Raw genomic sequence first — 24,880 nt, forward strand, 5'->3', positions numbered from 1 at the left:
AGTACAGAGTATCTAAAAGTAAAATATTCAGACAATGAAATGTTGTAATGCTTGGTGAATGACCAAGTAACAGCTTTGCAAATTTCAATAAGAAATTCTATTTCTGACAATACTGTTACTATAGTTCTACTGGAAATACCACTACAGTCTTAGTGGAATGGGCTTAAATGCTTTGAGGCCTAACTCCGTTAGAGCCAATGTAAAACTCCTTCATATCCAAATTAAGTCAATGTGAAACAGTGACCTTCAGACCTTATGGGATGAAATACGTTTTGGGTTTTAGACAGATTCTGTTCTAAAAAATGTGACATTTGATTACCTTTCTGAGATCCAGACTCTGAAGCTGGATTTTTTTCTCATGGGGAAGATTGTAAAAAAGGGAGTGGGATGTTCTGATCAAATGAAATGCTTAGTTGATCCGGGGATCATAAAGGAGCATACAAGTAGTGCAAGTGGCCTATGACAAAGCAGAAGAAATGGAAACTGGCTGGATGAATAGGAACAGGTAAGGTCCCTGTCAAATCAGTTCAACAAAGGAAGTATATGGTTAAAACCTCTTGGGTGAGAAGAGGAAGATTCTCCATCTTGATGTACATTTTATGATACACTTCTTGAGTCGGACAAGGATCGATGGAGCTGAATTTCCATCTTTTTGGAGATGGGGGGGAAAAACAAAAAACAAACCCTTAACTAGTTCCCATGAAAACAGAAATGGAAACTGAAGAAACTGCTCTAAGGGAAAATGCATTTGGAAAGTTTGAAGGCAGGCACCTTTCTTTATTGGGTGACAGGGAGACACGACCTTCTGAGACATGACTGAGGTGAATTTTACGAAGTATCCTTTGCAAATCATCTCTAGCGTCCACTTATCTTAAATCTGCCCTTAATGGGAACAGGCTGACAGTTCTTTATTACTGCTTGTTGTCTTGATTGTCAACAAAGGCCAGTAGGGACTTGTTTCTCCGTGAGAGGCTGTAATAATAATTGCTTAGCCTAGAGGAGTGAAAGGATCAAATGGGTGCTTTTTGGCGTGGGAACTTGCATATCCTGTCTGGGTAGAGAGGGATATAATGGCAGCATCCTACACACCATAGTGTTTGGAGAAAGTAAGTGGAGTCCCCTTCGAGTAGTGAACAGGGAGGCCCTGAGATGATCACACAAATTGATGGTGTGCTTTCCCCTAGAAGTGAAAATATCAGATCACAGCAGAAAAAATAACTTTTTAAAATCTTATTCTTTTCAAGCTAATCTCATGATTTTGGAGGGGTCTGGATCACAATTTTTGAACATGTGGTATTGGCAATAATGTTAACCCACTGCCATCCTTTGCCTTCTGCATTTGTTGAAGTAGCACACTGCTGGCATGACAACAATCCCAATGTTCTGCTATGAGAGCATCAAGAAGCGAGATTTTTCCTACCTGTAGATCAGGTTTCTGTCTCGGAACACTCAACAATCTGGACCAATAAAGGTCAGTTAGCGAGCCATCAAAAAAGATTTTGAAAATTCATTTAAAAATCCTTTCAATATGACATTTATCAATGTATAACAGTAACTGCTGGAAAATAAATCTTGTCATTCCAATATTTTTCACAATTGATTATTTTTTAATAATTTCACTAAGGAAAATATAAGTCACCATAATTACAAAAACAGAATAAAAGAAAGCTAATGAAGGGCTAAATTCTGCCTTCATATGTATTCACTTAAATCCTGTTCAATTAAATAGGAGACTCTTGCCTGAGAATTCAAGGACAGACTTTGAATAGTGATTAAAATAACCAGGCCAGATTCTCAGATGGGGTAAATCAGCATAGGTCCTTTGACTTCAATGGACCTATACTGATTTACACCAGCTGAGGATCTGGCCATGTCTGGCCTGATCTAGCAAGGTACTTAAACACATGCATAACTTTAGACATCTGAATAATTCCATTTACTTCAACTGGACTATTCATGTTTTTACTAATAGGTGTGTGCTTAAGCACCTTGCTGAACAGGGGCCTATATTTGGTCATCTTATTTTGCATGTTATTTCTATTTTTCTAATATTCCAATTTTCCAGTTCTCCCACTGAATTTTTTAAAGCAAACGAGAACAGCAGTTCTCAACCGGGAGGGGGGGATCCGTGAGCCCTTTCAAAGGGGCCACGGAAGCCTGTGGCTCAAGCCCTGATCCCCAGTGTGCGCCCCTACCCCAGCGAGGCTGAAGCCGGGAGGCGCAGGGCTGAAGCCCAGAGACCCAAGCCCTGGTGCTCCCTGTGGGGCAGAAGCCCTGAGCCCATGGGCAGAGTTGGGGACATGGAGGGCATCCCACCCCTTCCAAACTGCAGCGCAAGAGCATGGAAGTCCCAAGGGAAGCTCCACACCTCCCCCGAGTCCTCCCTCATCTCCTCTCCCCGCCCCCTGGCCAGGTTGGAGGTGGGAAGCCACGCAGTGCGGGGTAGCTGCTGCTCTGGTTGATGCCATGGAGCAGGCAGCGTTCCCTTGTCTCCTGCTGGTGCCCCAGGTTGAAGCTGCTCCTCAGCTTCCAGCCCCCTTTGCTCACGCAGAGGCAGCGGGTAAGAGCCCCCCCCCGGGGGGCAGCTCCATGGCTGGCAGATCCCTCTGGGAACAGGAACTGCAGGGGAGTCCTCCCAACACACAGCCCCTAATACCCCTCTCACTACACCCTGAGCTACGCCCTCCCTGCACCCTGAACTATCCTCTGCCCATACATAGCCCCTAGACAGCCCCTCCCTGCACCTCGAGCCACCCCGTCTGCACACAGCCCCAGCTACCCCCTTCCTGCACCTCGAGCCACCCCGTCTGCACACAGCCCCAGCTACCCCCTCCCTATCCCATCTGCACACAGCTCCTAGCTACCCCGTCCCTACACCCTAAGCTATTTTCAAACTTTTTGAGCTAAGCCTCCCACCTTTGAATTATAATTTTTGGTTGTGTGTGTCCCGTCCCGCCCCCTCCTGCCCCCCCCCCCCCCCCGCAACCCAGACAAGCTGGGTGGCTTGCTGAGGTGAGTCAGGGGATGGAGGTGGCACTCTCTCCCTGGACCCTGCCATGCGGAGGTAGCTTGAGTCCCGCTGGCCCCTGCCCCTCTCCCCCCCCCCCAAAATAGAAGTCAAACTACGCCTATGCCCAAGCTCTCACCCTCTCCCTCCCCCCCCCCCCCCCCGGTAGGCCCTGGAGTTTTATAGCATGTCGAGGGGGGCCGCAGAGAGAAAAAGGTTGAGACCCCTGAACTAGAAGATGCTAAAGATTTAAGGAGCTGCAATATTTTTTGCAATAACTGGTACCGTTTGTTTCTATTCAAATCCCATGTCACATTGGTTATGTTTTGGCATAAAATGCAAGGAAAAACAATTTGCTGTAATGTTTTTACTGCACTTGGGATAGCTACATTAACCAGTTTAATGTAGTATAGAAATACACTTACCTGAAAATGTACAGAAAAACAACTTTTCATGAGTCAATATATTTGCACGTTTCTAAAAGGTTTATATAGATTTACATTGATTTATTAGCATAATGACCAAATTCCAGCAGAGGCAATCACATTTGGTATACCTAAACTTCTCCATGCAGTTCTTCATTCGTATTCTAAATTTTTGTGTAGTGATGCTATGCATTGCTGGACCTTTGTCATGTTTCAACCCAGAGGTGAAATTGTATTCAGTGTGTTAGCTTTGAGATTAAAAGGGCTATTCAAAATAATAATCACACACTTCAACAGCCAGATACCAACCAATTGTCTTCGAGTTATATCGCTCCAAAAGTTGTTCACTAGCTGTCCAAACTACTAATCATCTCTAGCTGGTCAGTAGTTTTTTTTAAACTATTGACCAGAGAGCAATTGGTTGAAGCAACTGATCACAAGACCTTATCTCAACTGAATTGTATCTGCATCTTTTGAACCTTATTCCCTATGTTTTTCCCCTACATTTTATTCTGTCCTGGTTCCCAAACTGTTTTTCCCCAATAGTTGAGCCTGCAGCACATAACACTATAATTTATACAGTACCCAAAGTCTGCTAGATGCTTTAAAGATGCATCCCTGTCCCAAAAGTTTACAATCTGAGATCCAAACCCATATAAAAACTGCTGCAATGACACCAAACACTGCAGCTCATGGATGGGGCATTATTGTGCAGTACTTTGAGTTTGAGAGGGGGATTTAGGAGGGAACACTTTGATTTGAAGATTATTGTAAAATATTCATAATTTTTCTTTTACTATATTGTCCTTGAAATTGGTCATACGGAAAACATGTTTGTACATAATGGATGTTATAATACTCTATGACCATACACTCTAGGGCTCTTTTATCTGTAACCTTGAGGGGTTACACCTCTGCCACAGACTTGCTGTGTGACCGTGAGCTAGTCACTTGGCCTCTCCATTGCCCAGTCTTTAAAATGGGGATAAGACCTAATTCACATGCTGTACTGAGTTGAGTGTTAATTCATTAATACATGTAAAGCACATTGAGCTCTTTGGATAGAAAGCTACTACTTAGTATAGTAAACACATTATTTCAAGAAGGATCCTCTCTTATGCATCCTGTATATGAACTAGAGCTGGCCAAAAGTCAGAATGTCCAGAATTGTGCATTTCAAAATTTGGTTTCACTTCAAAACATCTAATGATCCTTTCCGGTCTTAAACTCTATGAATCCACATTTTTCAAAATTTCTCATAGTCCATAAATCTTGCAGAAGTTTCATTTCAAAAACACCAATACATGGTGCTTTCAAACAAAGTGTTCTCCCCGGGACAGGCAGCTGCTGAGTGAACTTCACATTCTTCTCAGTCTCACTGCTGCTGTTGCACTCCATCTGGCTTGAGAATGTGGACTGTCATGGAACCGCAGACCCTGGAAACCTGTCCCAGAAGCTCAGGGCTCCTTGCTCTGCAGTAATGCACCTGGAAGCTGTGACACCCCCACAGCAGGAAGGCTGAAAACTTGCAAGGCCAGGTATGGTGGGGGTGCCCAAGAGTCATGAATCGGAGAAGCCTGGAGTCCCCAGCTGGGCAGTCTGCAGGCCAGGACTACCCAGCAGCCTATCAGGCAAGCTTGAAGGGAACCAGGCAGATTTCCCCAGCAGTCTCTTCCCCCCCAATAACTGTTTCCTCATTTCATCACTCTCCTGTGACATATACAGAATTTGAAAGACAGCACACCATTATACACAATATTGTCTAGACTTCTACCTGGTATTTAGATTGACATTCTATACAATACCTTTCATTCATACAGCACCTTTCCATGAAGAGGTTCCCAAGGTGTTTTAAAGACCCAAATGAGCTAGTTTCTGCTTTTATTTTTTATCACTGTAACTATATGGTAAATCCATCTGACTTCCATGGCGATACTGCAGATTTACATCATGGTAACTGAGATCAGGATCTGTCTGTGTGTCTGTGTAATCATTTCACTCACCACTGAAAGTCGGCCCCCTCTAGGATGCAAACACAGTAGCCCTTCTGTAACTGCAACATTACACAGCAGTGTTTTTAGAAGGCAAAGTGTCTTGCTGAACTTGGAGCTCAATCAGCTGAAGCTACCAAACAAATTTAGGCAGTGATTATGTACAAGGATGTAAATTGATATACAGTAGTATGCCAAACTGAATCTGAAATCAGTCCAGAGCCAACAGCTCCAATCTTGCAAAATCTGCTGCAGGATATTTAAATGGCCACCAGTAGACTTCAATTTGTATAGATCTCATCTAAATGGTGGCACCTCCAACAGCACAATGATGGGATATTAGGTCAGTATGAAATTTTACTTAAAAAAAAAAAAAAAGAAGAAGAAGAAGAGTGTCACCTACATAGCAAACAACTTTTGGTCTGTTTTCTTGAGGGTCTTTTAATGACCAATACAGATCATACAAAATTGGTAATGGACTCTCTTTTCAAGGTAAGAAGCTTTTCTATACGACTTTTTTCCAAAGACAGATGTTCTATGTTATAGAGAGATGCATACAATACAGGAGTTGTTTAAAAACAGACATCACTGGAATTCAGAGTCAAAAATACAATGATCTTAATGGGCACAGAGAAATATACTAACATTCTGAACAGCCTTTTTCAATAGTAGTAACTGTCCTGCAATAAATTAAACTTCAGAGTTCCTATATCTCCACTGCCATATACGAATAACTTCCACTGCATTCAACAGGGCTCCAGAAGTTCAGCATTATACTCAGAATCATGAGTCAAATTCATCCTTGGTATAACTCCCCTGAAGTTTATGGAGTTATGTCATGGATGAATTTGGCCATTGGTGTTTTTTAAACCCAGACACCTGGTGTGTGAAAGTTAAGATCACCATCTGTTATAGGCAAAGCTGAAATGTGTGCAAAGAGATTTGCAAAAAGGTTGTTCTATCACCTGAAATCAGAAGCAAATTAACTGTTATGTACACTGGAAAAAAACATCATTTTAAAGCTCCTTTCAACTCTAATTTCTCGAGACATGGATCACAGCAATTTGAGCTGATTCCCTAAAAAACTAATAATCTTTTTATCCGAGTTGCCAGTACTTACTAGACAAGCTTGGGGAAGAAAGTTGTTCACCCTGGAGATACTCCACATCCCCTCAAGGTATTGCTGAGCCTGGATAGTCACGGAGCTCAAAGCACCACTGAGGCCGCTGGGAGCCACAGTTACTTGAACACTGGAGTTTGGAAAACTGCTTGTGCCTTGAGGCCATCCAAGTCCCTTCTTTCTCTCTGTCCCAGAGAAAAGGTTTGTTGATTTTCCGGGCTGTCTGCCCACCTGCCCAGCAACAAGCGGCAAATCCCTTTGGGATGACACAGTCACCATCCTTGGTAAGACACTGGTCACTCCTCCAGAGCTTTGAGGGAGGCCGGGTACTTCTTGATAGCTGGCTTGGTTAAGGGTGTGGATCATTTGAATGGCTTCCTGCTTCAGCTGATTCAGGTGGGTGGCGCAAATTTCACATCTGCTCTCTCCTTCATTCCTGTTTTTCTGTAAATAGTCAGGCACTTGAAGCTTATCAAAAATTAAAGCTGATAATCTTGGATCCTAAAGACAAAAAAAAAAAAGTAGAAAAAAGTAGAAAAAAGAAAATCAGTCCAAGACAAACACAGAAAAAGGAAATACAGTCTACAACTCACTCTTCATCCTTAGTGGTACTTGTAGTCAAGGTATCTTGCTAACTCTTAGGCTTCAGCTGAGTACCCTGCCAGACTCACAGCCCGTAACTGATTAATCAGCCATAAGCAGCTTCATTTGTATAATGCCCAGCATGAAAATTATTATCAGAGTTTAACAGTGGAACTTGTGGTGCACTTGATAACTACTCATCTACTTACCCTCCTAATTAACTCTTCTTTTGAAATGTGCCCATGTTTTTCATGCTCAGCAACAACATTGTTTCTGGTGCAGACCCTACTAATATCATAATGCATTTCAAAGGCATGCAATCATCTTAAACCCATGAAAATTAGACCTCAGAGCACTAAACAGATTAAAGCGTAAATGTTTTGTGGTCCTTGCCCTCAGTGTTGAATAATCAAGTAGCATCATAATTAGTTTACCTGATACTGACCGCAGTTGGCTCCTCTGTTAGTTGGGAACTACATTTCTGAAAATTGTGATCTAGGCGATGGCAATATTTTCTTACGCTACAATTGCTTTGATGAAAAAAATACATTTGGAGCCTACCGCAACCTTCAGAGGTGGGCATGCCAAGAAGCTGATTTGAAAGCAACACCTATTTTATTTCCACTAAATAAGCTTTTCTCTTTCAAAATCATTTCATGCCTGTCCAGACACTTTAAAACCCATCGCTGTGCTTTCAGTTCAGAGATACAGTAATCTATCTCCTAAAACATGCAACTGCCTCTCCTCCCCAACAGACTATTCTAAGGATTAGGGAAGAGATTAAATCCAGCTCTGTTGTTAATCTGCTACCAATACCTAATGCTGTGCAATGAAACTGACCAACTTCAAGCACTCATGTTGAGCTCTCCAGGCAATTAAGGTTTTAATGAAAGATCACAGAGCAGCCCAAGGTTAATTTGTTTAATTAAAAAAAAGTGAAAAAATATTTAATTTGCTTGTTAATGATGAGGGCAGACAAAACTAGTAACATAGCCATATCGTGTGTGCTTACAGTATACCCAGCTTAGTACACTTTAAAAAAAAATGTGTTACTTTATGCTAAGCTGTGGGTGCTCTCAAGGAAATGAACAGCTTACTAGAAGTCCAACTTATTCTATTTTTAATTATAATATACATCAGTAAAAACTGTTTTTAAAAATCCTGGCATTGATATTTTTGCTTTGCGTATTATTCTCTTCCAAGTGAGCTATTTCCCTGCAGTTTGAATTTAAAAAGTCTAAAAACACTATTTAACAACCCAGGCAGAATCTTGGACTTGATTTCATTATCATCTGCTGGAGTACTCTTGCAATGTTTTCTTAAACATATCTCACAAAATACAACACTGCTGTTGATAGAAGCTGTTAAGAGTGTATTTAGCATCACACCGTTCATTAGCTAATATTAACTATTGTACTTCTTTTCATTATGCTCCTAAATTATTGTCCCTTAAATGAATATCTAAACACTGATACTTCCAAGCCTTGGAAATTATAAAGTATTACTGCCTACAGCACTACACCATTAGAATGAAAAAGAAGTTCTGTTGCTACTGCTTGAACAATTATTTCCCCAGTACATTGTATTAGTAAACTGACTTATGGATTCAAATAAAGGTGCTGATTTTACTTTGGCTCTGCTCCTTTTATGAAGCTTGACCCTAGTAAAACTATCTTTTGAAGTTACAGGAGTTGCTCACAGTCATGACAGAGGAAGCCCTTCCCCTCCCCAATCTACTGAGAGATTATAACACATAGATAAAGAACCCCGGATCAGGCAGGAAGGAGCAAGTAATATTTTAGGATCTTCTAATCCACTCCTAAGCAGAAATGAACCCTGACAAATAGAAAATGAAAAATATAGTTTCTCTAGGGGCAATCCTGCACACACTACTGAGTGCTGTAAATACTGTAATACTGAACATACTCTCACTGTCTACTAAGAAAACTAAATGGTACTAAGCTCAGTAGTAAAGTGTTTCCAGGATAGAACTCTCTGAGCCAAACCTAGGGTGACCAGATGTCCTGATTTTATAGGGACAGTCCTGATAGTCGGGGCTTTTTCTTACATAGGTTCCTATTACCGCGTCCCTGTCCCCCCCCCCATCCTGATTTTTCACACTTGCTATCTGGTCACCCTAGCCAAACCCCACAAACAATGACACACCTGATTAGCTTTACTCACGTGAGTAGTCCCACAAGAAACACATACTTTCCAGGTATAGTGCTATTTAGTTCTCTTAAGAGCCAATGCTACATCAGTGGGACTAATCATGTGAATAAAGTTAAGCCCAAGCATAAGTGTTTCCAAGATCTGGGATTATGTGACTAATAGGGTAATGCTAAAATGCTATCAAATATTTAAAATAAGCAAATTACTACATGAAAATGTTTTCTGATAAAAAATGTGCGTCTGATGTAAAGAAATCAGTAAGCCTAATTCTGCTCCTCCTTACACCTAGTTTCCAGCAGGGTAACTATTGACCTCAATAGACTTACTCCGGATTTAAACCAGTGTAAGAGAGAACAGAATGAAGCCCATCACGCATGGATATGTGAAGTGATTGATACAAGTTCAATCAAACGTGCAAAGTTACAAAATCAAGATGATACATAAATGTTTTAAAAAAACAACTTCTTTAGGAAATTACACTGCACCACTCATATAAGTGTATTGTATTGTAGATTTAAATATCTTAATTCACTATAAAAACGGTCTCCCCTTTCCAGTGGTTGGATTTTATGGAGCAGTTGCAGGAGGCCGTTTAAACTACTCAAGCCGTTTCTCTAATCACTTCTTGCAGCTCAGCCCATCCTCCTCCAGCTTCTCACTGAGGGACCAGCTGTGCAGATGGTTTACTTTTATTTTTCCACTCGGTGTGACAAAAACACCTGGCTAACGGATGGGTGTGAAGGGTAAAGGAAACACAAGTTACTGTTAAAAACATTAAACGTAACTTAAAAGTTAAACCAGCCCAATGAAAGGGATTTCACTACCCTGTGACAATCCCGACTCCTACTGAATCTCCACTTCAATAGCCTCAGCTCTAATAAACCTTATGGGGAAGTTACACTCACATGTTTTACAGAGGGAAGACATTAAAGTGACCAAATGTGCTCTGTGCACTGCAAGCAAGAGGGGGGAGAATTCCAACCACAATTACTGCCTCACAGACAGAAGGAAAAGAGCCAGACAAGGAAGGTTATGTGGTATGGTAAGGACCTCAACATTTCAGACTAAGCAGTGCTCCAACAACATTTTAATCTGTTACACTACAAAGGATAGAGCAGTTGTCTTTTACACTGTAGACGGATATGTTGATCTTTCACTCAAAGCACATTAACAAATCATACAGTACTTGTCACACCTATCATGCTACCTCTCTATATCTACTTTGTGTACATCATTAGTAATTATCTGCAGAATGCTTGAATGAGTTGAATGGTACGGTGCAGTTTACACTGATAGCTTCCCCTGTTTCTGAAAACCTAATTTCACTTTTAAGTAGGGTGTGAAAAATCGGGACGGGGTGGGGGGTAATAGGAGAAAAATAAGAAAAAGACCCAAAAATCGGGACTGTCCCTATAAAATCAGGACATCTGGTCACCCTACTTTTAAGCTTGTTTGCTACTGTATGTGAATTCTGGAAGTGCATAATCAACCTGTAGTAAAGGCACAATCCAGCAAACTTTTACTCATGAGAGTAACACAGATGGTCCTATTAGAGCCAATTGCACTGAGGGAGAGCCCAATCCAATGCTCCATGAAGTCCCAGGAAGTAAGCACTATTCACATTAATAAGATCCATGGCCTGGTCCTGCCAACCTTTAAGTGAGTTGTCCTTGCTCACATGAGTAATCTTACTCACTTCAGTGGGTCTACTCACTTGAGTGAGGATTACTCACACAAGCAACAGCTGCAGGACTGAAAAGTAAGGAAGGTAGATTTTAAAGACCCTGATTCTGTTCCTAGTAAATCTATGGGTAAATCTCTCATCTACTTCAACTTGAGCAGGCCTGGACCCAAAGTTTGCCTTAAGGTTTTATCTTTGATGACAGTAATAAACATAATCTCACAACAAGCACAAGTAATGAAAAGGTAGTTTAAAAAAAAAAGTGAAAGAGAGAAAGGAGAAATCAGTAATTTTAATTCACACTTCTCTATCTGATTTCTGTCTCAGCTATTGCATTTCTACCTAATCAAATTTGACACGGACCAATGAATTTGCAGAATATAAGGCTGCAATATATTCTATTTGCCACAAAAAAGAAAGCATGGGTTTTCTTTAGTTAATATTTTTTAAATAAAGGTTTCAAAGCATTCCTCACAACTGTAAAATGCAAGGGGATGAATCAATTCCCATTGAAGCTGATAGGAATATTCCAATCCACTGTAATGGTAACTGGATCAGGCCCTAAGGCCAGAATTTTCAGAAGAACCAAAACTTCCATCTAGGCATCAAAACAAGTGGCCAATTGTAAAAAAAGGTCAGTACCCAACATGCCTTGATAGGAGCGGAGCTCTTTTGAAAATCTGACCCCACTTGTGGGTGCTGAGCCCTTGAAAATCTGGATCTGAATTCTTTTGAAATTTTGGCCCCATATGTGCATTCACTTACTTAAAGTCTGCAGATGGGTACTTTTGTCTAGGCAACCACAAGCAGTACTGGCTATTCTTCCACTGCAAAACAGAAAAAGTTTAATCTTTAAACCTTACCTTCAGCTATTTACTTCATATGTCCACGCTAACCAACAGGAGAGAAAGAAGAAAAGCATCTGGATTCTCACTTAAGAAGCTGCAATCATTGAAGTAATACCCACCCATCTTGTAACCTTATCCTTTCAGTGAGAATTTATACCTGTAGTGTGAACAAACGATGAAAGAAACTGCCAGCAACCATCCTTACTAATTACCTACAGGTCTCTCCTTGTTCATATAATTCAAGTGAATCTTGAACAATATGCTGCATTAAACTAAATTCTTAGTTTTAAAAGCAAAATATTCAAAGAAAACTAAATGTCATCTTAAAGATAGACCTAGCTGCACATTTTTCAAAGATGTTTTCTGAGAAAGGAATGTACTTTCTCAGTGCAAAAGGATCAATGTTAATGGCTTTTTAACTTAATTGCCTTTCCAGCTTTCTGCCGTGTTGCTTACAAATTAGTTTTTACCTTACATGACATTGTGCAATATCCACTAATATCTTCTATATTGATAAACACTTTGAAGGTTGATGCTTGCGTTCAATTATCTATTCACTGATAGAAAAAAAGAACACAGTGCTCAGCAAAACCAGAGGCCATTCAGTGTAATCAGAGAAAGAGCAGGATGAATGGTTCATTTTCAAAAACCTCAACCACATGTATCATGTAAGTGACATCATAGGGCAGGCACTAATTATCCTATGGAAGGGAGAATATGAGTTATGTTTCTTCAAGTAACCCATGCTGTAAACTCACAATCCTCCTGCCATATATCCTCCTAGTATATATGCAGTAAAGAAAAAAACTTGCAAAATCCTCACAAGAAAAGTATTGACTAGATGTCACCGTTTATTTTAAAAGCTAAATGTAAGCTGAAAATTGTAAATGTACTTGAAAATATATCTCTGAATAGGGAAGCTTGCACACCACATCTTCAGAGCTACTAAAACGTGCCTACATTTAAAAACAATTACATGCCTTTTTAAGGCCAAATCTTGCCCACTCTCCCCACATAAGTACCCCACTACCTTTAATGGGACTATTCATTTAAGGCAGGAGAATTTGGTCCTCCCTGTGCAGCTGTCAGTGGTATAAGTCTGCAAATTTTATTTAAACATTCATTTAATATTCAGTTTGGGGGCCAAATCCTCATCTGGTGTACCTCAGCATAGCTCCGCTGACTTCAGCCAGCTGAAGATCTGGCCCTCGATCTTGTGTTTTAACTGTAGCTAATCCAGAGAATTTTGAAAATTGATTTGAGCACATTTGAATACCTGATTTATAAATAGGTTGCATGACTTTACGATAACATTCATTTGTATAACCAAAGTGAAGTGCTATGTTAAATCTTCTTGAAAAGAGATGTCACCTTACACGAAAAACTATTGCAATGTGTTTAGTTATTCTAAAGCCTCAACTGAGCTCTTTTAAATTCCATTTCCTGCCCACTTTAATGTACTTTAGTGGCCCACAGTAAAGTTAAAGCCATAGGTGTGTGTCATAAAGATGAATTGTGCTATTGGAATGCATAATACAGTGAAAACAGGAAATGAGAGCAATCTGATTTATTTACATCTCAGACGCCCATCAGCACCTCAAACTACTCCCCATTGGTTACAAGGTCCTTTCCTGTTATCTTGTTGCATAGGCCCCTGCAACGATTTGACTTGTAACCTCTCACAATGAAAGGGTAGAGGCTGGTTGCTCAGAGATCTGTGTTTGTGACTAGGCAGGCTATTGAAGCAAAAAGCCCTGCAGTGTATTTAGTTGAAAGAAAACAAAATAAAGGTAATGGTTGTGATTTAAAGTAATTAAAGGACACAAACAAAATGTAGAATCCCAAAGAGATCCACTATCACAATTAAATTTAAGTTAATACACAGGAACCAGACTACTTTGGAAAAACACTAATTACTATCTTACAAAATATTACTTTTAATCTCCTTTCTTTACGATCTAATTAAACAGATATTTTACTTGCATTTGAGTCAATTTTAGTATTCTGTGTATTCTATAAACTACACATCCAAACGAGTATGCAATTTTATGCTTATTTTAATAGAGTATAACTTCATTTTAAAATGATTACTTTTAATTTGTACATTTATTGTTAGTTTTAAGTAATCCTTTAATTTTTTCTCTCTCTCTATTCTGTGACTTACTGTAACTTCACAATGCAAACTCAGCACTGATTTTGTTCAGATGAAAATGTGCTCTTACAACATCCATTTGCTACTTTGTCTCTATCATAGTATCATCTTTTATAACATAGACTTTTGGAAAATAGTTATAAAGCCATCACTACACTTCTAGCTAACCCACTGTGTCTCAAAAGCTCTCCTTTGAATGTTAATTTTTAAAAAAATGTTTAGACAAAAACCTTTGAGAGAAATTGGATATTTTAAATAAAACTTGATCAGTTTTCTATTTTTAATTATTTTCCTCTTTGAGGCTGGGGAGTGAATTCTCACTGGTGTATTAGTGCTTTAACTTTGATCATCTATTGAATTGTATGGAAGAGCACAACTTTTTTTCTTAAAGCAAATTTAGTATTTGTGAAAGGTGCTAGATTGACATCTCTAAAGACTGTCCTCTATGAACCACAGAAGTCAAGAGTCTGATGCCCTTACACGAGGCAAAGTAGTGCCTTAATCCATGAGTAGTCTCAATGATTTCAATGGGACTGTTTGAGTAGTAAGGTACTACTGAATGCTAGTAAGAATCTGTACAGTGTACACAATTCACACCGCTCTGTCAAAATGTGCTTCAGTACTCTATTTTAGAGGAACCACCTTGCCAGGGAGAAAAGGGTATTTTAGTCTCTAATACCCATTCAGTCCTTGGACTCTGCTGAAAGCGATGATTGTGATGGTCAGTTTTGAGAAGTGGACTATCATCTCTGACAAGAAACAGGATTGAGACCAACATCCCATTTCATACAGGCACTGGAGAGGTAGGAGATGAACAACTCTTTGGGCCAGATTTTCGGCTGGTATAAACGGGTGCAGTTCTGTATATTTCAACAGAGCTATGTTCATTTATATCAGCTGGACATCTGGACTTTTCTATTTGTACAGCTCAAAGCTTCTGGGTTCCTACCTCAGTGAAAATAATGTCAGCTTGGAAAACCTGGACATGACTCTCTGGAAAAACTGCTTGGAGTACACAGGACAGCTGTATTCAAATTCTTGTGTTGTTCCAGTCAAGCCATCTCAATCCAACTAAAAGGATGCTTAACAGCAAAAGTTAGGAAGTTGACATTTTTCCTAAATTTTTCATAAAACAACTCCTCATATATTTAATTTCACCTTAAAAGGCCAGCACATGGCGTAACATCATACCCATTTAATGTATCTTTCACTTGCTCATTTTATCAATTACTTTTTTAGTGAATGAACACTTGAGGAATATAAGGTAATGGCTTAGCTTTCAGAAGAACGAGGGCTGCCTATTGTGTATTCCTCCTAGAAGCTACAAATTGCCATATGCAGATCTGTAGTTAGCACAGCAGGAGGTCTAGCTCCAGAGACAATGTATCTCACATGATAATTAAAGTGTCAGTGCTTCAAGCAAAGACTGACTTGCTGGCTTGACTTGACTTTAAATTTACAGTAATGGGGATCACATCCTCTCTGTGGGGTGAGACTTTTCCCCCTCCCTCCCACTTGGACTTTGTTCAGAAAACTAAGCAGGAGGGGGGCAAAAGAGGAGGAGATGGAATCCTAACTCCCCAAACCTTCAGGCAAGCCTCAGAGTGAAATCCTGGTCCCACTGAAGACAATGGCAAAACTCCTATTGACTACAAAGGAGACAAGCATCCCCAGCCTAACCCAAAATCAGCTATGAACATTTTTCTTTCATTGAGCTGTCTATTTATTTCGGGGGAGGTTCATGCAACAAATGTATGCAGAGTTTTTGGATGATGAGTTGAATTAATATGGAAAATTCCTTCTACTTTAAAACTGAAATAATGTGGCACTAGATTTTATTGTCTCAATTTTTCATTAAAAAACTCAATCACCTATGTTTTATTGCTATTATAAAAAGGAAATATACATTTAAAAAAGAAAATCTGTGTATATATGTCTTGCTAATATGATTATAATAAAACTTGAAAGCCAGTAGGGGTGCGTCTACACAGCAGCTAGGAGGTGTGCTTCCCAGCGCTAGTCGACTTACACATGCTAGCTCTGCTCAAGCTAGTGTGCTAAAAAGGGCAGTGTGGCCACAGCAGCAAACGCAGCAGCTCAGGCTACCAGCTAGGGTTGCTACCCATCCAGGTTTTACCCAGAAAGTCCAGTTTTTGGCTTCTGTGTCCAGGTGCCATTTAGGGTTGCTAGGTTCCCAGTTTTCAACTGGAAAGTCCAGTCAAAAAGGGGACCCAGCAACTCTAAATGGCACCCAAACTAAAAGTCCGTTTCCCTCAGGGTGGAGGGAGGCGCCAGGTCATTAACTTGCGACAGCCCCTGCTCAGTTACCTCCTACCTGCAGGCAGGCTCCTTGAGACTATCCAGCAAGCGACGGGAGGGGAGGGGAGAAGGAGAAAGGAGCGAATAACGGGGGCGGGGCCTGGGGCGGAAAAGGCGGAGCAGGAGCATTACCTTGGGGGTCTGGTTATCAGTAATTAGAAAGGTGGCAACCCTACTACCCACCCAAGTACAATCCTGCCCAACTCCTGGGTATATATACTCAGGCAGCCAACTCAAGCCACCACCCATGCCATTGCATTCACACTGCTAATTTTAGCATGCTTGCTCAAGCAGAGCTAGTGAGTGTATGTCTACCCAAGATGGGAATTACGCCATTCAGCTGCTATGTAGACATACCCTAAGACAGCTCCAGGAACACCTATGGTGTAGCTGTTCCACGAATTCACAGAGTTTAAGGCCATAAGGAACCATTATGATCATCTAGTCTAGCCAAAGAACTTCATCCAGAAGAACCAATGATCCTACTTAATAAAAAGGACACTTCACTATCTCTCAAAATTGCACTAGAAGTCACACCTGCATACCCTCAAAAAACAAAGTGCATTTAAAGGAGTCGTATTTTTACATACAGCGAATGTGAATACTGTACAATAAAAACACGTATGGGCAGATCCGCGGCTGGTGCAAATTATCATAGCTCCACTGGAGTCCATGGTCCCATGCCAATTTACATGAGCTGTGGCTCTGGCCCCAAAACTTTACTACCTAAGACACAAACATTGTCGTCTGGAGAAATCTGAATGACTTCCTGAATTCCCAACTCCCAACATAGCCCCCCCAGGACACTGACTGTATAATAGCAATATTTGATTTATCCTTGTCGTTCTGTTCTCAGAGAAACTCATTATGCAGGAGTATGCTCAAAAATGTGCATTTTATTGCACAAGGCTGAGGCCATGATTCACGGGGAAAACTTGCATGGAAGCTATGGACTGAGACGTTGGAGCTCCAGCTCTGATCAGCAAAGAAGCACAGGTATAAATTAACCTGGGTATTTCATAAAAGCTCCTGCATGTAAAGGTTAGGAAAGATTGGTGAAAGCCCATATTCTGAAGAGCCATTCATCACAGACAAAGGCAAGTCAAATAAATAAAAAAAGGGAATGACAAAGCCGCACAGCCAGCCCATTCAGCCACCTAACTACATGACAGCCCAAAGGCATCTCCAGAGCCATCAGAACAACTGTCTGTGGAACCTGCCAATGAGCCAGATGCTGCTGCTGGAATAATGCTTGTGTTAACATAAATTCAGAGATGCGCGATGCTTAACAGAGAGAGAGCAATCAATCTTCACTATTATCATGTGACTGCCAAGCTTTACTACTATGCCACGGAGACATGAAAACAAACTTTGTCAGAAATATTTTGATTCTCTTTGACAGCCAACTTTTTTTTTTTCCTCCCTTCTATTTAAAAACAAGCGGTGATCTGGGTGTAACTATAAATGACCTGATGCTTTTCCTGCGTTAACAACAGAACCAGGAAAGAATATCATTCGCTAAAGAGTTCATTGCCAAAAAGCCAATGAACTTATCATACAGTTTAGGAAATTCCTATCTTGCACACCAATTAGTGACCCAACAATGATTGATTTTATGATCCCATATTGACTTACAAAGAGAACTTCCTTTGGGGCTCAACTTTCCATTACCCAACATGTGGAAAACTGTACATGATGGATGCACTATGCAGACCAAAGGAAAATAAGTAATTTTTTAACCTTGATTCCACCACGTGGCTCATGTTTTTGTCTTCCCACAGGAGATGCACTTTGAACAGTTACTTCCTTTCCTTGTCTTCACCTCCTATCCCTGCCACACACAAAGTGGGCTCTTGATCAAAACAAAAACAACAGGAACTAGCAGGAACTGGATCAAAACATTTTTATGCACTAACACCTCAGCCAGTTCACTGTCCTTGAAAACCCTGCTTTACTCCTCTTCTGCCCTCCCACACCAGAAACCATTAATGAAAGTGACTCCTCTTCACCCTTAAGCATCGCATATTAAAAGTCACTGCTTTTTAATCACAACCCAATCAGTAGCAGGCACTCACATCTCAGAGCTGCAGAAAGCAGCTGAGCAGTGCATTTGAGCACCTGTATGGTGAGAAAATTTACTGATAGAAAAGATAGGCTGGATGTTTATCCATTATTCAGGGCCGGCTCCAGGCACCAGCTTACCAAGCAGGTGCTTGGGGCGGCCACTTCGGAGAGGGGCGGCATGTCCAGCTGTTCGGCGGCAATTCGGCGGACGGTCCCTCACTCCTGCTCGGAGCGAAGGACCTCCCGCCGAATTGCTGCCGCAGATTACGATAGCGATTGCGATCGCGGCTTTTTTTGTTTGTTTGTTTGTTTGGCTGCTTGGGGCGGCCAAAATCCTGGAGCCGGCCCTGCCACTATTTATTTTATTTTATTTAACTAACAGAGACCCCACTATACAAAATCCAGGTCTGTGCTGTATGCTAACTGCTGTTGTAATGGCTTCGCTGAAAGCACCAAAACACCATTACTGGGTACTGGGCTTATAAAGAGTTAAATACAATTGAGCACATACAGACAGATTGATACGGGGTTTTCCACTGACCTACAAAAACCTTAAAAATTAATGCAGATACTGTAAGTGCAGGGAACAGAGGCAAACAGGCACTTCTACAACACATGGTGTATTTGGTAGAAAAGCGAGGCACCATGCCCTTGGCACAGTCATGAGACCCTGAGGTAGGGGCTCCCCCCTCCTTGCCATGTCACTATTCTGGGCAGTGGCCACAGAGCTACTTGGAGACCTCCCAGCCATGCCACCTGCCTTTAGAGACAGAGTCCATTAATCTGTCTCTCCAATGCCGTGTGTGGCAGTGGGGTCTCCAGGGAGTGGCCACAGAAGCTTATTTTGTGCCAGGGCTTGCCAGGGCTGAGCCCCAGCACCTCTAGGGTTGGCAGTTCATAGCCCCGGCACCTCTGGGCTTGGCAGTTCGTAGCCCCGGCACCTCTGGGCTTGGCAGTTCATAGCCCCGGCACCTCTGGGCTTGCTGCATCAGTTATGAATGTAAAAAAATGGCTTGAGCCCTGGCACCTAATTCCTTGAGCCCTGGTACCCCTTCCATTACAAATTAAGCATTGGAGACGGGGTCTCCAGCCAAAAAGTGAAAGCCTAAGAGACAACATGGAAGCTGTGGGCACCCTCACCCAGTGCAGTTTAGCTGCAGCTGGCTGACAGCTCCCAAATGGAGGTCTCATACTATCAGCGGCTTCATTATCCCAAAGAGCTCCCCACCCCACCCACCAGTAATGTTTATGGGCTCTGTGACTGAGCCTCTCTCAAATCCCAGACCTCTCTCCAGACACACATTCCCCTCAGTCTCTCCTTTCTCCCATGCAAAAGTGGCCTCCACATCCCTGCAAGGGGAGAGACAAGAGCCAGGATCACCAGAGGCCCAATGGAGGGGCATGAGCGTCTGCTTCCTCCAGTTCTCCAGGGCTCCACCAACACTTTGGCTCTGCTCCCCACCACACAGACCTGTCTATGCTGGGGCTTATACTAACCTGGCAGTAGTAGTAAATATTTATAATACGGTACTGTCCATAGGCCCAACTGGGAGTGGAGCTTTATTGTGCTGGGAACTATACAAACCTAGAAGAGAGACAACCCCTACCCCAGAGCATTTACAATCCAAAAACATTTTGATTTCACCCCAATATACCATACAGAGCTACGGCAACTCTGAAGTCCACAGTGCTGTATGCATGATGACTCAAAAATACTTCACAAAGAGAAAGCTTATTCAGAGACTGAATGAAATAAGATTCAGTCTGAAAAATACTGAGTATAATTAAACAACCAGTACAAGACACAACTGACAGAAACACTTACTAACCAAAACCGTTAAACATGTAACATCCATGGTGCAATTAAAACTTTGCAAAGCACTACAATGTACACCTGGTTATTGCTCTGACATCTGCTTCAGTTTTATATGTGTTTATAAGTTGGACCAAAGAGAAAGATAACTGATTTTATGGACTGATCATGACAAAAATGACAACATGTTACAGTTTACTGTTCACCAAAAGTGGTATAAAAACTCAAATAAAGCATGTGTACTGTTCGAAATACTTAAAGTTACCGCATTTTATAATGAACCATATATAACCAAATGGCTTTCATCCTCCATTGAAGAAGAATAATTTTATTTTAAACTAAGGATCATGTCATAAAATGAGAGTGAATTCAGAGTCTGAACAATCACAGTTGTGCTGAGCATATTTTTAGGCATATGGCAATTTTATAATGGTCATTGGGGATGAAGAGCTAAAATTCTATTGCAGACTCTGAATTTAAGACTTTTCACATAAAGCTGCACCTCTCAGGAAACGAAGAATTTGTTAACTGTGTGACTGCCATGACCTCAGAATATATTAGCCGTTAATACGGAAGTCTTGTTCAGTGTAAAAGAAACCAATTATTTTGCAGTAGATCCAAAAAAGTCACAACTGAGCCTCTTTTCTTTTGTTTTAGTTAAAGAAAGCAGAATACCATCTTATATAGAGTAAGCATACACCCGCAACACTCTGCAGCAACAATATGCAATATAATGTTCCCAAATAACTGCCCTGATTACTATTGTGAGTCTAGCATTTAAAAAGTTCCTTCCTGTTTAAAATGTAGAAAGCCAAGTATATTTTCCCACCACTTGCCATTGTGTAAGACTCCTTTCAATTTCCAGCAAACTAGCTGAAGATGGATTAGCCTCCAAACTGATATTTTTAATTAAGCATTTTTCTTTCATTACAAATTTCCTAAACACATCTCTAATCTTGATGACAAACTTCAGCGTGCAGTAGGTGCACCTTGTGACGGGTTGGATCACAGAAACCCCCTTGGGAGCTGCCACCCGATGTGCAAAGACTACCCCTGTTCCTGTTTTCCCTGCCAGCTCAGGATTCCAGCACCCTGTCTTGCTGAGCCAGACACTCCAGTCTGCTCTAACACAGACCCAGGGTCTGAATCACTTGTCCCAAAGCTGCAAGTTTACCTGAAAACAGTTCACAGGAGTGTGCTTGTCTTTAGCACTCAGATGCCCAACTCCCAATGGGGTCTAAACCCAAATAAATCCGTTTTACCCTGCATAAAGCTTATGCAGGGCAAACTCATAAATTGTTCGCCCTCTATAACACTGATAGAGAGATATGCACAGTTGTTTGCTCCCTCAGGTATTAATACATACTCTGAGTAAATTACTAAATAAAAAGTGATTTTATTAAATACAGACAGTAGGATTTAAGTGGTTCCAAGTAGTAACAGACAGAACAAAGTAAGTCACCAAGTAAAATAAAATAAAACGCGCAAATCTATGTCTAATCAAACTAAATACAGATAATCTCACCCTCAGAGATGCTTCAGTAAGTTTTTTCTCAGACTGGACACCTTCCAGGCCTGGGCACAATTCTTTCCCCTGGTACAGCTCTTGTTGCAGCTCAGGTGATAGCTAGGGGATTCTTCATGATGGCTCCTCTCTCCCCTTTGTTCTGTTCCACCCCTTTATATATCTTTTGCATAAGGCGGGAATCCATTGTCCCTCTGGGTTTCCACCCCCCCTCACTGGAAAAGCACCAGGTTAAAGATGGATTCCAGTTCAGGTGACATGATCACATGTCACTGCAAGACTTCATTGCCCACTTGCCAGCACACACATATACAGGAAGACTAACAGGTAAACACAACCATCTGCAGACAATGGTCCTGGTTAATGGGAGTCATCAAGATTCCAAACCATCATTAATGGCCCACACTTTACATAATTACAATAGGCCCTCAGAGTTACATTTTATATTTCTAGTTTTAGATACAAGAGTGGTACATTTATACAAATCAGATGATCATACTCAGTAGATTATAAGCTTTGTAATGATACCTTACAAGAGACCTTTTGCATGAAGCATATCCCAGTTACGTTATATTCACTTATTACCGTATTTTCTCTAAAACTATCCCAGTTACATTATATTGACTTATTATCAAGTTTTTATAAAACCATATAGACTGCACAACGTCACACACCTACAGACATTGTGCTCTTGAAAATATTAAAGATACTAATCCGGATTTCCATCATAATGTAATATGATATGAAGAAGATATACAAAAGGTGCTACACACAAATAGGGCCTATCTGAAGGGTTTTTGAAGGGTGGCTGTTGATGGACAGCTTCCCTCTCCTCCATATGACTGGAAATAGTATAACTATTAACAGGTCGGAGGAGAAGAAGCTGATACCCTACACTAATGCATAATGATATCTTCCCTTTGCACTCATCCCCATGCAATCATGTGCTTGGCATACGGACACATGCTCATCCCTCATACGCCTGCTCTCCCTAGACATATCCCAGCATGAGCATTCCCCCACACTTCATACAACCTCTTTCCCCAGGCTGCCTCCCATCCATGTTACACCCAATTCCCCAGGTTCACTCCATCCTGGACAACCTCACACCCACCACTCTTCCTGCCTCTTGTGGGACAACCTTCCCCAGGCAGACCCCCTTCCCACAACACAATGACGGAAAGAAATGGGTGTCACCCCATCCTTGCAAGAGAAGATGAGAAGTGAGGCTTATCAGAGCCTGATCTTTCACACATACACATACAAACACAGAAGGGAGACAACAGGGAGTGCAGTCTTCTACACCAGATCTTCTCTCAGAAGCCTCTCCCAGGCCAGCCCTCTCTTCAGTGACTGATTGATAATACTGGGCACACACAGATGGAAAAATATCATTGGATCAAGATAGTACACAGGTCTAACAACTATTCTACTGATGCATCACTAGCCCATCATGCACATGGAATCTCTCTCATTCCTGGGCTGTCTACCTTGCACAAATGACACTTCTCCACCCTCCTCAGAACTGCTACTACTTCTCTCTGAAAAACATATTAGAGCATTCTTTGCTCCTCTAACTGACAGAGCCTGATGGCAACCTAACATTGCAAAATGAAAACCAAGGGCAACTCTTGCCACACGCTCTCTTCCCAGCCAAAATTGCTACAAACCAAATTCTTAAGTGAGTGATGTTTTCAGCACTGGGCAAACAGATCCAAAGTTTGCATGTAGCAAGAGCAATTTAATAATTTCTTTTATATTCTTTTTTAATTTACTGATTTAAGTGATCTATTTTGATGGATTGTCTCTTTACAAATCTTGCACCAAGGAAAGAAAATCACAGAGACTTCACTCCATCAGTCTCCCTCTCCCTCCTAAAGAAAAGGTACAATCCTTAGGGAGATTTTGAAGTGCCATGTAGGGATGCAAATAAAATAAAACAAGATAAATAATCAGCATTATATAGAGGGTTATATCTTCGAATACTTTTAACACATGATCCTCACAACATCTCTGTACAGTAGTTTATCATTCCCATTTTACCATCAAGGATACTGAGGCACAGAGAGATAAATGCCCCAGTGTTTAAGAGCACACATCCAAGTTGAGCACATAAAAAGCCAATGAGCACATGTGTGTAGGGGCTACATGTGAGCTAAGGTATGCGCACATGCAATTCACTGACTTGCATGTGTGCACTAAGCAGTGTGCACATGCAAAAGTAAATGGATGCTTTTAAAAAGGTGAGCCTATTTTACTTGCCCAAGGTCCCCCAGTAAATCTGTGGCAGAGCAGGTACTAATACACTGGAGTTGTAACTCTCACGCCCCACCCATTCCTCTTGACAATGCTGCCGATTGAGCTGGTCAAAACAATTCAAATTTCAAAAATGTTTGACGAAAAACAGGGACAAATTTGTTGCAAAAATTGTTGTGAAAAATTCATCCTATTTTTCCACCTGCCAGTTTCCCATCTATTGGCCAAGACCTAAAGCCATTATTCAATCAAAAATCTCTGACTCCAGTAAGAGCTGAGTAAGAACTTCAGGTGTGACCCTTTCTGTCCTTTAAAAATCATTGGGTTCTTCCTCTCTTTAAAAGTTATTACGAAATTCCATTCTTTCAGCAAGTGAAAGTGAGCAGGAGACAATTCTATTTTCCCTTTCCCAGAGAATCTTGGGAGGGACTAAATGAGATTCTGACTGAGGATGGGCCCGAATCTAGAGTGCCCCACAACACTTTCTAATGTGCTATCCCTTTCACGGGAGCTGGGGAGCTGGCTGACTCCTGCTAACGTTACAGGAGGCTAGACAATCCAAATAGCAATCTTAAACAGCAATGAGCTGCCCACTGAAGTCACTGTGAGTCTTTCCATTGACTTCAATGGGTTTTAGGTCAGGCCCCTACTCCTTTTCAGTTGACATTAACATTTGCTGCCAACTTCCTAAATCCTACACCCACAGAGACAGGTAACTTGCAATAAATTGTTTCAGCTCCTTTAGCTTGTATTTTATTCCACATGCACTAAGGCCTGATTATCTACATGTAGCAGAGGCAACATTATGCTTCATAAGCTATTTTTCTGTTTCTGTAAAGATCATGCAAGTTTTTATTTGTAACTGTGTTTACACATTACCTCACTAAGTAAACCTAAGTGGCATTATTGTTATCCTTTCTAAGGC

At 41.1% G+C, this 24,880-nt stretch overlaps 1 protein-coding gene across 1 annotated transcript in view; it reads right to left on the reverse strand.

The window, feature by feature from the left end:
* Positions 1-24,880, reverse strand: part of KIF26A (kinesin family member 26A) — a 138,490-nt gene that overhangs the window by 86,192 nt on the left and 27,418 nt on the right. The window contains exon 3 of the mRNA XM_065403730.1: positions 6,544-7,044. Within this exon, the coding sequence (XP_065259802.1) occupies positions 6,544-7,044 (501 nt within the window). The remainder of the gene's footprint in view (positions 1-6,543; positions 7,045-24,880) is intronic.

The sequence above is a fragment of the Emys orbicularis genome, chromosome 4 (assembly GCF_028017835.1).
Source record: "Emys orbicularis isolate rEmyOrb1 chromosome 4, rEmyOrb1.hap1, whole genome shotgun sequence".
In the NCBI taxonomy this organism is placed as follows: domain Eukaryota; kingdom Metazoa; phylum Chordata; order Testudines; family Emydidae; genus Emys; species Emys orbicularis.